Below are 16,549 nucleotides of genomic sequence, written 5' to 3'. Positions count from 1 at the left end.
TCTTCACAAGGTCCTTTGCTGTGTTCTGGGATTGATTTGCACATTTCGCACCAAAGTATGTTCTCTAGGACTCCTTCCTAAGCGGTATGACGGCTGCGTGGTCCCATGGTGTTTATACTTGCGTACTATTGTTTGTACAGATGAACGTGGTACCTTCACGCGTTTGGAAATTGCTCCCAAGGATGAACCAGACTTGTGGAGATCTACTATTTTTTTTCTGATGTCTTGGCTGATTTCTTTTGATTTTCCCATGATGTCAAGCAAAGAGGCACTGAGTTTGAAGGTAGGCATTGAAATACATCCACAGGTACACCTCCACTTGACTCAAATTATGTAAATTAGCCTATCAGAAGCTTCTAATGCCATGACATAATTTTCTGGAATTTTCCAAGCTGTTTAAAGGCACAGTCAACTTAGTGTATGTAAACTTCTGGCCCACTGGAATTGTGATACAGTGAATTATATGTGAAATAATCTGTCTGTAAACAATTGTTGGAAAAGTGACTTGTGTCATGCACAAAGTAGATGGCCTAACCGACTTGCCAAAACTATAGTTTGTTAACAAAACATTTATTTGTGGAGTGGTTGAAAATCGAGTTTTAATGACTCCAACCTAAGTGTATGTAAACTTCCGACTTCAACTGTAAGTGGGATATTTGTTTTTCATTTTTTTATTCATTTGCAAAAATGTCTAAAAACCTGTTTTTGCTATGTCATTATGGGGTATTGTGTGTAGGTTGAAGAAGGAGAAAAAAACAATTAAACCCATTTTAGTATAAGTCTGTAACCAAACAAAATGTGAAAAAAGTCAAGGGGTCTGAATACTTTCCGAATTCACTGTATATACTCCCCACCTCTGCAGTACACCAGGGCTGCCCATAGACACGTGTCATCTAACCATGAGAACCAGCGTGGACATCATTATCACTGACATGCCCTTTGGGAAGAGGTAGATACCACTGTTTCAATTAGGACACTCAACATTGACAGAACCTACCAACAAGTCTTCAATGGAGTAATTTATTAATTGAATGTATTCATATTGTTTACATGGCTGATGTGTATGTTGTGTGGTTTTCTTATAGAATGGGCTCCAGAAAGAAGAACTGGAACCTGTATCCGTCCTGTGTAAGAGAGATGGCCCAGGTGTCCAGACCAGGCTCAGGGAAGGCTGTCATCCTGACCCAGGATAAGAAATGCTTTCAAAAGGTAATGTACCACACATATATACAGTAAGACTGTGTAATTCATGGTGGAGTGGGGTGGACAGACAAGTCCTAACCTGTCTGTTCTGAAAGGCATCTGGAAAATTCCAGGGTTTCCAAAAAATGAGTAGTTGAGGAAGTTGGATCATATTGATTTCATTAATCCACAACAATATTATCTGTGTGAACAAACCTCTATTGTGAGAGTATAGTATGGACTGAGTCTACTCTGTTTCTGGTGTAGATGGGCCCTTGGCCAGATGGCTTTTCTTCAAGCAATACTGTGGTGTTTTAGCGTTAATGATTTGTGCAATGAGTTTTGTGACGGGGTGTATCTGTCTTCCTCATGCCATATTGAGGATGGGAGGACTCTGGCGGAAGCATCACACTGTCTGGGTCAATGTAGGTGGCCGACACGCAGGGGTGTTCCTCCTCAAACAGACAGCAGGGATCTTTGTCCAAACCCCAGAAAACATCCGGGTCCCACTAGAAGAAAAAGCAGCAAAGGAAAAGGAGGATAAGTGGCCAAGTTAACCTGTCTGGGCTAGGGGGCAGTATTTTCACGGCCGGATGAAAAACGTACTCAATTTAAACAGGTTACTACTCTGGCCCAGAAACTAGAATATGCATATTATTAGTATTTGGATAGAAAACAGTCTGAAGTTTCTAAAACTGTTTGAATGGTGTCTGTGAGTATAACAGAACTCATATGGCAGGCAAAAACCTGAGAAAAAGTCAACCAGGAAGTGGAGGATCTGAGAATTGTAGTTCTTCTTTCTAGTCCCTTTCGAAACTACAGTATCCGTGGGGTTACGTTGCACTTCCTAAGGCTTCCATTGGCTGTCTAAAGGCTTCAGAAAGTGGTTTGAGCATTCTCCTGTCACTGGGCAGATAATAGGAGCTCAGTTTCTGAGTGGACTGCCTGGCAACAAAGGGATTGGATATGCTCGATCCTGCGAGCGCGCCCCTCCTTCTTTTTCTCCTTGAATGAATACGCTATTGTCCGGTTTGAATATTATCACAATTTTACGTAAAAAATACCATAAAGATTGATTTTAAACAGCGTTTGACATGCTTCTAAGTACGGTAATGGAACATTTTGACTTTTCGTCTCTGGTACCGCGCTCGCGCGTTATGCCTTTGGATAGTGCTCTGAACGCACAAACAAAACGGTATTTGGACATAAATATGGATTATTTGGAACAAAAACAACATTTCTTGTGGAAGTTGCAGTCCTGGGAGTGCATTCTGACAAAGACCAGCAAAGGTAAGAGAATATTTCTAATTCTGAGTTTAGGTTGCCCCGAACTTGGCGGGTGTCTGTATAGCTCGCCGTGATGGCTGAGCTATATACTCAGAATATTGAAAAATGTGCTTTCTCCGTAAAGCTATTTTAAAATCTGACACAGCGGTTGCATCCAGGAGTAGTCTATCTATATTTTGTCAACGTTTATGATGAGTATTTTTGTAAATTGATGTGCACATTTACCGGGCGTTGGTGGGAATACATTTTCTGAACATCACGTGCCAATGTAAAATGCTGTTTTTGGATATAAATATGAACTTTATCGAACAAAACATACATGTATTGTGTAACATAATGTCCTAGGAGTGTCATCTGATGAAGATCGTCAAAGGTTAGTGCTTCATTTAGCTGTGTTTTGGGTTTTATTGACACATGTCCTTGCTTGGAAAATGGCTGTGTGGTTATTTTTGTCTATGTACTCTTCTAACATAATCTAATGTTTTGTTTTCGCTGTAAAGCCTTTTTGAAATCGGACAATGTGGTTACATCAAGGAGAAGTGGTATCTTTAAAATGGTGTAAAATAGTTGTATGTTTGAGAAAGTTGAATTATGACATTTTGTTGTTTTTGAATTTGCCGCCCTGATATTTCACTGGCTGTGTCCCGCAGGTGGGACGCTAGCGTCCCACGTAGCCCATAGAAGTTAAGCACCACCTATACAGCAATATACTTTAGAAATGGCTGAAAAAAATTACCTTTTGACATTATTTATTTGATTAACCTATTTTGCTATTTTATGTTCTTGAAGGTCCAAAAGTGTGTATGTCTCATAGGGAAGCAATTCCTAAGTCTTACTGACAGATGACATTTGGGTTGAGTGAAAAAATGTTGACGGCCTATTTATACAACCAGTTTCCTTTTCATGTTAAACCCCAGTGTTATTAGAAGTTGTTGGGGTATGTCTGAGTGCCAGTTATATAAATGCAATTCATTAATCATCCAAGGTTCTTTTAGCTACAGTAGGTAAGCAAGGATATTGAGTTACCCCAATTGTGCTGTTGAGGGAATGTGTTCAAATTACTCCATTGACGACTTGTAGGTAGGCAGGTAGGTTCTGTACAATGACTCTTATGGTCACTAAAACTTGTATCCAAACATGCCTAGATCAGTTGATGTTGATGTAATGGACTTTTTTATGACACTTAGACTGTACACTCATTCTCATGCATCACCCAGCTGCATATTCAATGACAACAGTGTCTCATTCAATGACAAGTGTCTCATCCTTACATCAGTTATGTCTGCTGCTGTTGTGAAACAGGTACACCATTGATGTGACCTCAGCCGACCTCTTTTTACATTTGTGAGTTTGACACATCACCATAATCACCACATCATCAACTGAAATAAAAGTGGCTATGCAAGCTTTGTTTAAATATGACAGACTAGGTACATTTCAGCTTATTTTATTGAAATATCCGTTTTAAAATGTTGACCTGAATAACATGTAAGTAAGTGTAATTTATTGAGGTAGGCAACCCATGATGTAGCCTAGTAAATACACACCTTTGTTTGCTGAAATCCATACTTTTTCAATAAAACGTCAATCAAATATAACCACTGACTGTTTCCTCATTGTTGTTGCTCTAAGATGGCAACTCAGCGCAAATGTCAATGTGCCAATTGAATATCAATGAGGAAACAGTCGGTGTTTGTTTTTGATTAACGTTTTATTAAAAAGTATGATTTTAGTAAACAAAGAAAAAGGCACGGGACAAACTTAGGTACATGGTAAGAGTTTAAGAATTTACATTTTTGAAGTATCGACTGCATAGTGAGTCAAAGGTACATTTCTTTCAAATAGTCTGCGCTCAACTCTATGGAAGCCACCATGAAGACACGATATCAGTGGAATATCATTATTTGGGATATTATCAAACCTAATCTGATTTAAATTCAGACACATGGGTGGGTTTGTTTTGTTTAGCCTTGGATGTATCTGGAAATGGATCTACGGTTCCATTAAATTCATAGCCCTGAGTATCAGCTTTATAGCACCGTTGACAATTAAGGCAATGTTCCCGCGGTCGCGGAGACTACATTCACGGTAAACGCTGCATATGTTGGTGCAATCGTGAAATTACCTTGACATTTTAACACGGATCTCCCGCGATACGAAATGAATCCACTCCCTAGTCGTAGGTCCTACGTGAACTCGTGCACATAGGAAGATGGATGAGGTAATATGACGTCAGGGAACACCCTGCAACGCCGTCATCGGATGACAAAATAAATAGCACTACATCTGATCAAGCCTGTAGTCTTAAATTATTCACATACATTCACTGCGCGCACCAACGTGCAGGTACATCTTTCTACAAATTGCGCTATGATTTGGACGATACTTTTGCTTGTCCAGGGCATGCTTCTCTTATTCGTACTTGTTTCGAAACGCTCCAGGTGAGTGCCCTTTTCTAAAATGAATGTTCTATTGGGCTAATTTCTATGCTTGCACTGCATACATTGAATAAGGCATGCTTGCGTTCTGTATTATATTGTGGACATTTCGAACTTGTTTTTACCTGTGCACATATTTGTTTAGCCTACTTATCTAATAGGTGTATTGCCTACCTAGTATAAACTAACCCAGCATAAAGTTGTATTTACCATAAACCTAAAGTAATCCAAATACATCTTAATAATATCATAGTTGTATTGAGCAGTAGATGATTGACAGGCGACAACTCATGTAACTCCTTTTTGAGAGGGAAGGTTGAAATAATCCAGAGATTAACTATAAAACCAAGTGCTATTAAGGACTATTTTCACTGGCCAGTCTTAAATGTAAACTTGTGTGTCTCAAAGATCATAAAGTCACATCTGTTTTCATCCTTGCTTACTGCTATATTGCTGGATAAATTGATGGGCTCATTCTATTATAAATGTTATTGGGAGAGTTCCAGCTTTAAAACTTATTGGCTAAACTGTATCTATTTTACTCACAGCTGTGTCACACAATGTACTGATAAGAGCCAGGCATGTGAATATTGAATAGTCAATTGATTTCGGATACAGTTACTACATCAACAGACAACATCTGTGTAATCAGTAACTTTGGTATGAACAAATATATAGGTTTGAATATTAGCTGTTCAAAATTACATGGGTTTTCTTTCAATACAGGTCAGAGAAAGAGCCACCTTTAGACAAAGGAGTTATTCCATGGTTAGGCCACGCCCTTGAGTTTGGAAGAGATGCTGCCAAGTTTCTAAACCGTATGAAGGTGAAGCATGGCGATATCTTCACGGTAAGAATGGTGATATGAAACACTCCTCAACATCATCTACCTAATATGTATGTACCTGAACCTGGTCATCTGTTCTTGCCTAAATCCCTGAATACACCTATAGCAGATGTAAATTCCTCACCATTCATGATGAGTGTGAGTGTGTTGGTGTGTTCCACTTTTTGATTGTGTGTGTGTGTGTAGGTGCGTGTGGCTGGGCGCTATGTGACAGTGCTACTGGACCCCAGCTCTTATGATGCTGTGATAGAGGACTCTGTGTCCCTAGACTTCACACGCTACGCACAGGTTCTCATGGACAGAATATTCAGCCTGCGGATCCCCCATCACAACCCTGCTGTAGAGAAGGCCCTAACAAAACAGTACGTCCCTATCCTTATCACACACTCCTTTCTGTGTGGTCAGCCCAAAAACAGCTGTACATGCACATTGATACGGTCAGAGAATGACAAATTAAACTTTTGACATATAAACGATTAAGGACAGCATTGTCCAGCCAATAACTGGATCCTTACACAGGTATAATATGCTACTCTGTGTGTGTGTGTGTGTGTGTGTGTGTGTGTGTGATGTTGCTTCCTGGCTCCACCGTAGTCTAACTCAAAAGTTTCACTTCCTGAGACAGAGGTGCCTGGGACCAGGGATTACCACATCGACCATCACAGATATCACTACCATCACCATGGCCTGATTAGCCTCATGTTATGGTTTATAAATGCATACTGTGTCAGAGTGCGGAGCAAATGCACTCACCTCCCACCATTCTTTTGATTGGCACTCTTGTGGAACGATCTCAATCTCTCACAGTCATATGGTCTTGCAGAATATCTAGGCCATTGTGTAGGTCACAGTGCTATAGTGCTTTTCTTCTGGCTTTATAGAGCATAGATGTCAACCTCTCTGTAATGGATGTTGAATCTACAGAGCAGCATTTTGTACCCTGCCACACACGTGTACTGCACTGACATATCCTCCAGCCCCCAGTTTATAGTTCAGACTGATCAGTTACAGTATTTCCACCTATGTTTTATGGTGTTATTCCATAGAGGCTTGATACTACACCTGTCTTCACAGTGCCATTACTTAAGTAAATAAGCATTGTCCGAGTCAAAGCGACCCATAGTAAACCCCTGGACAGAATGCTAGTCTAGGACACAATTAGGTAAAAGTGAATTACAGGTTTGGCCTTGGTGACATCATATATGACGAACATTCAATTCTCTTGACCTTAAACCTTTGTACCCTCAGGCACTTCGAGGGCGGGAGCCTATCCTGCCTGAGTAGCACCATGCACCGCCACCTCCAGTCCCTGCTGCTGCAAGCCCAGAGGCCCTGTCACAACCAGACCGACTGGAACACGGACGGGCTCTTCAGCTTCTGTTACAGTCTTCTCTTCAGGTACAAACGGAAGAGTTCCTATACCTCCTTCCCTCACTCATTCACCCACGCTTCCCCAAGGGCCTACATCAAACGCCTGGGATAAACAGCTTACTTACCAGCCCGTTCCACAAGCCACTTGTTTGTAAATACACCAGTAAGTGTCACGTTCTTGAAAATAAGCGGACCAAGGCGCAGCGTGAGTATAGTTCCACATATTTATTTAAGTGAAACAAAACAAAATAACAAAACTTACAAAGACCGTGAGGACCTAGTGCCTAACAAACAATCAATATCCCACAAAACACAGGTGGGGAAATAGCTACCTAAATATGATCCCCAATCAGAGGCAACGATAAACAGCTGCCTCTAATTGGGAACCATATTAGCACCAACATAGAAATAGACATACTAGATCACCCCCTAGTCACGCCCTGACCTACTACACCATAGAGAACCAAGGGCTCTCTATGGTCAGGTCGTGACAGTAAGAATGTTTAGTGACACATAAGAGGCATCTAATGAAAAGAAAGAGCAGTGCCACTCATGAAATTCCTCTTTCATGCTGCCCTTCCTGTAGAACTCCCCTGGCTACACACTTTAAAAGGGTTTTTATTTATAGTGTTGCCAGAGATGTTTGAGAAGGTCATTTAAACGTTCAGCATCCTAATGGGGACCAGATGATTTAGTCATTACTTCTGTTAGCATTAGGCAACATCATTACTTAATAGGTCAGACACCGTGAAGCAGGGGTTCTCAAAGTGGGGTCTGCAGCCGTACTGCATGGGGTCCACAGGCAGATCTCAAAGTATAACATGAATTAAGTTGTATTTTTTATTAATATTACTAACAACAACCGATTAATATATCCCTTGGCCAAAATAATTGTAATCTACAAGTTATAGTATGTTCTTATACCTGGGCAACATGGGCCTGTGAGGCTCACAGGGATATTGGTATTCACAGTACTCCACCAATTATACATTTTTCAACTGGATACTTCTTGTATTTCCCCCCAAAAAATTGTTAACATAAATGCACTGTAATGTAAGCTTTAAAAAAATGGCATTATGTGTATAATTGCAGAATATTACCTTGAAAACTGCTTCCTTTTCTCTCCAATGCCAAGAGGCGTGCCTTTATAATGTTCCTTCCCAGGGACCGAGACTTGGTAGAAGTCCTTGTATGCTATTATTATGTCACTCGAGCTGTGTTCTAATTATGTCGGGGTCCCTGATGAATTTACTAACACAAAAGAGGTCCCTGGCCCCAAAACATTTGAAAACCCCTGCTGTGAAGTAATCTAGGATGAAGAAGATTTATACTAAATAGGAAGTTTATACTAGTAGTACCCCACACAGTTTAGGTGGGTGGGCAGTGGCCGGTGTGACACAGGAAGTGTTCCTGTTGACCTTCAGTGGGAGGATGCCACTGTGGGTAAGGTATTCCTCCATCGATCGGAAACGGTTCTTAACAATCACTTAAAACTAAAATGCTTAATGGTGAAACTGCCATGCCTGTTTTAAATACAAAGAACAAAGAAGTTACTGCAAACAACGAACACAGTTTTTTCCCCTCGGACATAATTGCACGCGAGATAGACGAGCACACTATTATGTACTGCAATTGTTTCTACCATGCTACGCGACATCTCCTCAGCTGGGCAACAAAAACAATAACAACGGTGGTGGCAGAGCCATGGCGCTGTTTCCGCCTACTGCGGATTCCATCTTTAAGGCAACATCTTCAATCAGTTTAATGATCACTCAATGACATGTTTTCCTAAGCTTAACTGCTACTAGGAACCAAATGTTTTTTTCAACATGCCACTCTACAACCACATACTCACCATCCCTCTCTCTCTCTCTCAGGGCAGGGTACCTCACACTTTTTGGAGGGGAGCTGAACAACAACAGAACAGACCCCACTAACGTCTATGAGGAGTACCGGAAGTTTGACAACCTCCTGACAAAAATGGCCAGGACCACACTGAAACCAGGTGACTACATGAAACATGGTCTCTGAAAGAAACATTATGAGCCGCAAGGATTTACATTTGTGGAAAGGTACAGTGGTAGCTGGGTGTGGGAGTTGATTAACAAAATTGGTGTGTCCGATCTTAGGGCTTAATTCAGTTTGGATGTGGTATTATAGTTTGATTGTTTTACCCTAATGTAAACTCAGCAAAAAAAGAAATGTCCCTTTTTCAGGACCCTGTCTTTCAAAGATAATTCGTAAAAATCCAAATAACTTCACAGATCTTCATTGTAAAGGGTTTAAACACTGTTTCACATGCTTGTTCAATGAACCATAAACAATGAATGAACATGCACCTGTGGAACGGTCGTTAAGACACTAACAGCTTACAGACGGTAGGTAATTAAGGTCACAGTTATGAAAACTTAGGACACTAAAGAGGCCTTTCTACTGACTCTGGAAAAACACCAAAAGAAAGATGCCTAGGGTCCCTGCTCATCTGCGTGAACGTGCCTTAGTCATGCTGCAAGGAGGCATGAGGACTGCAGATGTGGCCAGGGCAATAAATTGCGATGTCCATGCTGTAAGATGCCTAAGACAGCGCTACAGGGAGACAGGATGGACAGCTGATCATCCTCGCAGTGGCAGACCACGTGTAACAACACCTGCACAGGATCGGTACATCCGAACATCACACCTGCGGGACAGGTACAGGATGGCAACAACAACTGCCCGAGTTAAACCAGGAACGCACAATCCCTCCATCAGTGCTCAGACTGTCCGCAATAGGCTGAGAGAGGCTGGACTAAGGGCTTGTTGGCCTGTTGTAAGGCAGGTCCTCACCAGACATCACCGGCATCAACGTCGCCTATGGGCACAAGCCCACCGTCGCTGGACCAGACAGGACTGGCAAAAAGTGCTCTTCACTGACGAGTCGCGGTTTCGTCTCACCAGGGGTGATGGTCGGATTTGCGTATATCGTTGAAGGAATGAGCGTTACACCAAGACCTGTACTCTGGAGGGGGATCGATTTTGGAGGTGGAGGGTCCGTCATGGTCTGGGGCGGTGTGTCACAGTATCATCGGATTGAGCTTGTTGTCATTGTAGGCAATCTCAACACTGTGTGTTACAGGGAAGACATCCTCCTCCCTCCTGACATGACCCTCCAGAATGGCAATGCCACCAGCCCTATTGCTCGTTCTGTGCGTGATTTCTTGCAAGACAGGAATGTCAGTGTTCTGCCATGGCCAGCGAAGAGCCCAGATCTCAATTCTATTGAGCACGTCTGGGACCTGTTGGATCGGAGGGTGAGGGTTAGGGCCATTCCCCCCAGAAATGTCCAGGAACTTGCAGGTGCCTTGGTGAAAGAGTGGGGGTAACATCTCACAGCAATAACTGGCAAATCTGGTGCAGTCCATGAGGAGGAGATACACTGCAGTACTTAATGCAGCTGGTGGCCACACCAGATACTGACTGTTACTTTTGATTTTGACCCCCCCTTTGTTCAGGGACACATTATTACATTTCTGTTAGTCACATGTCAGTGGAACTTGTTCAGTTTATGTCTCAGTTGTTGAATCTTGTTATGCTCATACAAATATTTACACATGTTAAGTTTGCTGAAAATAAACGCAGTTGACAGTGAGAGGACGTTTCATTTTTTGCTGAGTTTATTATAAAAACTGAATAGAGGAATAATTCAATCTGTGTTATCTCCGATCACTTTATGACTCAGATTTGTATTCATATCATTGAGTCGGCTGGCTGTTTGATTTGTCATATTTGTCATTGTACGGACTCACTGTGGTGACCTCATCAGTAAAAGGGTTTTAGTTTGTTTCTTGCTTGCCATGGTGCGGTCACTGCAGTGAATGACTTTATCTAAGCGGGTCATATGTTTGAATCTCATTTCCGACTCCAATTGGCTTAATTACTCATGGTCCCTATGTCATTTCTTCTCAGTCATACACCTGCTTCATCTACAGGCTCTATCTGATGTCACCTGACACACCTGTCTGTCCTCTCACCCTCTCACTGTCACCTGTCCTTTTCACCTCCTTATATCTGATCTTACTGTTCTCTAACTATGCATACTATATTTGTTTGTACCTCCTGGCTTACTCCCACATATCTCCTGTTTCTGCCCCACCCGTGTCACTGATGTCACTCACCTCTTTCTATTCAAATGGCATATTTGTTAATCTGTCTTATCTTGCATGTCACACCTATAACTCACTCTTCATGTTTCCCATGTTCATGTTACACACCTCTCCCACCCATCTCTGTTTTCAGGATTATGTCACCTGTATCTCTCTATCGACACTTGACTCACTAATCAAATTAGCTCAGTCTGATCTCATCTGTTTTACCAATGTGTGTCTGTGTTTACTCTTGACTCACCTGCCTGCGTGTTCTTGTCTGTGTGTGTGTGTCAGAGGAGAAGCGGACCGCCCAGAGTGTGAGGGGGCGTCTGTGGGAGTTGTTGGCCCCGGCGGGGCTGGGAGAGGGCTCCGGGTCCAGCCCCTGGCTGAGAGACTACAGGCACCTTCTGCAGGAAGAGGGAGTTGACGAGGAAACTCAGAGGAGAGCCCTGCTGCTGCAGCTGTGGGCCACACAGGTGAGTCATAGGCACTCCCCCATCTCACCTCACCTCTCTAAGAGGAGTAGTGGCCTGTCATTGTCACAAAGCAACGGCTGCCCAGCTATTTAAAGCTGTTCTGAATAGGTCTTGTGAACGATTGGTGAAAATCCCTGTTGTTCCATTGCACCCATAGAAAAATTCCTTTCTATTCAATAGCTTTTTGGAGGTGGGCCAACAATGATACCTAGTAATACAGCAGCATGCAAGCAGCCATCTTAAACATGAACATTTTCCAATACAAAGACACTCGCATGCCAATGTCAGATGCTAGACTGGACTGATTAAGGATGTTACCCTTTGTGAAATACAGCTACCCACACGGTGTGCCTCTCAAATTCTGATTATACTGTACCTGTTTGTCAACCACACCTTACGCTTTGTCCAACCACTGCAGAATACTTTTGTGATTAGTGATTATTTTTGAAAGACTAGAAATAAATACTAGCACATTCAGTTCTTTAAGATGAATACTAATGCTGTATTCTCAACCACTGGAGTGTATGGAAAAACCCTAGAACTGTTATTTACATTTACATTTTAGTCATTCAGCAGACGCTCTTATCCAGAGCGACTTACAGTAGTGAATGCATACATTTCATACATTTTTTTCCATACTGGTCCCCCGTGGGAATCGAACCCACAACCCTGGTGTTGCAAACACCATGCTCTACCAACTGAGCCACACAGGAGGGGACAGACATCCTGTCCCTATGTTAGACTACTGCAAGTCCCAGTGGGCTCCAACTTAACATGGCCTCAGTGGGATGTTCTCAAGCTCTCTTTGCTGCTAGAATTGTTGTTACAGAGCTACTGTTGTCTGCTCCTCCTGCTCTGACTTCCCTAATTAAAGATGGTAATGAGTGTAATACGCATCTTTACCACAAGAGTGCACTAGTAGCCTGTTTATGTCCTTTAGATAAAAGGGTCTGATGCCAGCTAAACAGATACTTTTTGGGGGAATCCCAAGATGGCAAAAGTACACACTATGATACCAAAAACATTCTGAGTACACTCTGAGTACTCAGCTCCTGCTTAGCATGGTTGGGGTTAATTCCATTTAAATTCCAGTCAGTTCAAAAGGTACACTGAAATTCCAATTGTCTTCAATGCTTTTCAATGAAGAACATTCAGAATTGGAATTTGGTTTACTTTCTGAATTGATTGGAATTCAAATGGAATTACCCCAACCCTGCTGCTTAGACATATTACTTCACCCATTGAGCACTGATAACTGCATCTACAATTTCACACAGCCACATGATCTACCATCATCATGCAACTCTTGATTGTAATTTTTCAGTTCCCCTAAGAATGTAGTGAAGAACATAAGGTGTTACCACAAAAAATAATGTGTGTATTATATTGTATGTAATTCCTGTATAGTGTATAGTGCAGCATATTACATGGCTAGTGCTGAGAGATTAACCAAAATGTATTTTCTAAATATTGTTTTTTACAACTAATTGACCGACGTCGGTTCAATTATTTGAATTCCATTTCCTTCAGGTTTTTTTCTGTGAGCTCGATGTACAGTTTCTGTAGGGATAAATCAGATCAAGCTTGGACTGTGCGATGGAGTTGTAGTGGTAAAAAACTACAATGACCATAATCCATTACGCACTTGCTTAAACTTGTCCGGTCTGTGCAGAGCAAGACACAGAGACTGAGAACGTACTATCTAGAGGGATAGCAAGCGGAGTGCTAAGTGATTGATAGTTGGCATTCAGCAGTCCTAAAAGTATGCCTTATTTCCTTTTGAAGAATTACTAAAATAGTGATTTTGTCAGACCGCGTAGGCAGCCGCTCTATATGAGAAGATGACGTGGAATGAAATAATCAAATAAAAAATTATAGTTAATTAGTGATAAGCAATAATGGGCAGTCACCACCATCATGGGACTTTTATTATTTCATTCTGTGTTACAGCTTCCAACCCACATAATGCATAGTGCATGTAATGTCAAAACAAAATAGCGATTTTTTTTTTTTTTTTCATGATCGAACCGACCTCAAAAAGCACTAATCGCTCAACACCATACATGGCAAACATTGTTTAATCTGGAGTCGATGTAAATTCAGTGGTCTTTCCACTCATGTATAAACACAGACAGATGGCCAGGACAGCCCAGTGTGCCCTCGAACACTCCATATTGAGTCTCTTTGGTATCTAATGGCTTTGCTTTTATAGTAACCATTACAGCACTTACTCTCTGACAGTAGCCATAACATGGTTCTCTATCATAGACACAGGAAAGGAACCAGTCTAATTCATTAGGCCTTGTGATTTAACTATATTAACAAGTGATGGTTTCCCCTATGAGAGAAAATAGTAAGAGCTGGCATGTGGTGTGTAATGCTCTCTTCTCCGGTTATATAATTGCTACCTGCACAGTCTCACTGTGAGAACCATCGGAAAGGGAACTCGCTGTGTCATTGCCTTCATGTCAACCTTCATTTGTTGCCAGGGTAACGTTGGACCTGCTGCATTCTGGCTGTTAGGTTTCCTGTTGACAAACCCTGAGGCCATGAGGGCGGTGAGAAGAGAGTTCAGCAGCATCTCTGAGCAGGACTCGGCACAGTGTCCCCTACTGGACAGGCTGCAGCACACACCTGTGTTTGGTGAGTGTTTCTTGTTTACTGGGTATAAGCACAAAGACAAGGAGCTTCATCCCTATGGGCAAATGTACCCAAATGAACAGAGTAGAGAGAAAAGAGGGTGGGGGGAGAGGTGAGAGGGCAGTTGAAGAGAAACACACACACACACACACACATATATATATACATACATACATACACACACACACACACACACACACACACACTGTTCCCAGGTGAGTGGCCACACATACAGTAGTCTCTGCCTGAGACCCTAATGAGCTCAATGACTAAAGGACCAGGGCAGATCCACCTGCTCAGACCCTGAAAGTTGCTCTCAATGATCTAATGGCTCCCATGTCACCATCAACAGGTGCTCTAACCTCTGGTGCAAATAATGAGCACATAAGGAAAGTGCCACCTACCTGAAGATAGAAACCTGGCTTTAGCCCTTTTTAAAGTTTAAACATGTATTTAACCTTTATTTAACTAGGCAAGTCTATTCATAACTATTCTTAAGGGACTCCTTAAATGAGAATGACCTTAGCGAATCTATTATGAGGACATAACATCTCTATGCTTAATGAGTCTGTGTACATTAGTGTTCATCGTCTTCTTTTCTTTGTCTACTCTATCCCAGACAGTGCCTTAGAGGAGACTCTGAGGCTCAGTGCTGCCCCGTTCATCACCAGAGAGGTAGTGCAGGAAAAGACCCTGCAAATGGCCAATGGGCATAAGTACCAGCTCAGGAGGGGGGACAGAGTGTGTCTGTTCCCCTTCATTAGCCCTCAGATGGATCCTGAGATCCACCAGGAACCACAGGTATGGATGTTAGTTGCCTCTCACACATGAACAAATAATAGCTCCCTAATAATGTTCTGTCTATCCAACAACCCTAGTTGTATTCATTGTGTAACACAGGTTAAAGATAAGGTACTGTAATAAGCATTGACGTTTGTTTACGTAAGGAGGAAGCACACCTACACAGTTTCTAAAGTGCCCCTGGCTTACCCAAGATACAGAGAGAGGGGTTAAACCTAGGACATTGTAAGTCACTTGAACACAAACAGAAATAGGAGTGGGAAGGGAGTTAGCTTGTTACACAGCTGAATCATTGCTTTGTCCTTCACCCTACAGTACCAGCCAGTTAGTGGAATACACACGGAAATTGTAGTAAATGATTAGGTAGTAACAGGCTATTATTGCCATCTGATATGATATGGTTGTGTGCAGCAGGAAGCGTGGGGGAACAGTCAGGTGTGATCATCATTTGTCAGTATGAGCTGGGTTCACTGCTTTACCTCCCTGCGTTTCCTGTCATAGAGATTCAAGTATGAACGCTTCCTCAACCAGGACGGATCTGTGAAGAATGACTTCTTTAAAGGAGGGAGACGGCTCAAATACTACACCATGCCATGGGGCGCAGGCACCAACGGCTGTGTGGGCAAACGCTTTGCCATCAGCTCCATCAGACAGTGAGTATCTCTGAGTGTTCCTTGTGGGTCTTAGGGGGAGGGCAGAGGTCAGAGAGAGTCAGAGGTCCCCATTTCACCAGAATCAAGGACAGACTTAATTCTGGGATTGATTAGCTCACCTCACAGCAAATGCCATTATAGGAAGAGGGAAGGCTTAGCAGCTGTCTTTTACTGCGCAGGCTTCTCCAGGTGTCTATGCAAGATTGGGTTACAGTGACATGAATTTCACTGCTATGCAAATGGAACATGCCAAAATAAAATACAAATGGATTCTGCAAAAACTGGTGTGTGCAATGGTCAATGTTACAGTTTAGGCACATTTATAATGTATTATGCCAACAACTCACCTGCTGTGTCTTTATCTGTGTGTTCAGGTTTGTGTACCTGGTCCTGTCTCATCTGGAACTGGAGCTGTGTGACTCAGAGGCTCAGATGCCAGAGGTGAACACCAGTCGCTTTGGGTTTGGAATGTTGCAGCCTGAAGGAGACCTGGCCATCAGATATAAACCTAGACATTCACATTGAAGACATGGTGTTGAGATCTCTCAAACCAGACTTCACTTTAGGCTAATTTCAAAAAATGTATGGCATATGTCAATATAATGTATTGTATCTATTTTTGTATCAGCACAAATGTACAGTGTAATGTGTTATTTATCTTTAATTATAATGTATATATTTCACTTTAAAATAGTCACTTCATAACAATAAAATTGTTTTTTGTTCTAGA

The 16,549-nt window shown here is 42.1% G+C and overlaps 1 protein-coding gene and 1 long non-coding RNA gene across 2 annotated transcripts; one reads left to right on the top strand and one right to left on the bottom strand.

Annotated features, from left to right (window-relative positions):
* Positions 1–1,004: 1,004 nt before the first annotated feature.
* On the bottom strand, positions 1,005–4,664 carry LOC115150523 (uncharacterized). Its single transcript, XR_003867120.1, has 2 exons — positions 4,595–4,664; positions 1,005–1,691 (listed from the first exon to the last, which is right to left on the bottom strand). It is a non-coding gene; the product is annotated as an uncharacterized LOC115150523 (long non-coding RNA).
* Positions 4,665–4,773: 109 nt separating this feature from the next.
* On the top strand, positions 4,774–16,549 carry LOC115150522 (prostacyclin synthase). Its single transcript, XM_029693925.1, has 10 exons — positions 4,774–4,910; positions 5,634–5,757; positions 5,941–6,116; positions 7,003–7,152; positions 9,003–9,130; positions 11,544–11,725; positions 14,215–14,368; positions 14,985–15,166; positions 15,668–15,819; positions 16,194–16,549. Exons 1-10 carry the CDS (start codon positions 4,840–4,842, stop codon positions 16,342–16,344), a joined length of 1,470 nt encoding a protein of 489 aa, XP_029549785.1. The 5' UTR covers positions 4,774–4,839; the 3' UTR covers positions 16,345–16,549.

The sequence above is a fragment of the Salmo trutta genome, chromosome 16, assembly GCF_901001165.1.
Source record: "Salmo trutta chromosome 16, fSalTru1.1, whole genome shotgun sequence".
Lineage (NCBI taxonomy): Eukaryota > Metazoa > Chordata > Actinopteri > Salmoniformes > Salmonidae > Salmo > Salmo trutta.
This window is presented reverse-complemented; position numbering and strand designations above follow the sequence as displayed.

Excerpts from the sequence above, each read along its gene's own strand:
- LOC115150522 (XM_029693925.1), top strand. The coding sequence starts at position 4,840 with ATGATTTGGACGATACTTTTGCTTGTCCAGGGCATGCTTCTCTTATTC. Across the intron at positions 6,117-7,002 it reads GAGAAGGCCCTAACAAAACA|GCACTTCGAGGGCGGGAGCC; the intron begins GTACGTCCCTAT and ends TTGTACCCTCAG. Across the intron at positions 15,820-16,193 it reads GCCATCAGCTCCATCAGACA|GTTTGTGTACCTGGTCCTGT; the intron begins GTGAGTATCTCT and ends CTGTGTGTTCAG.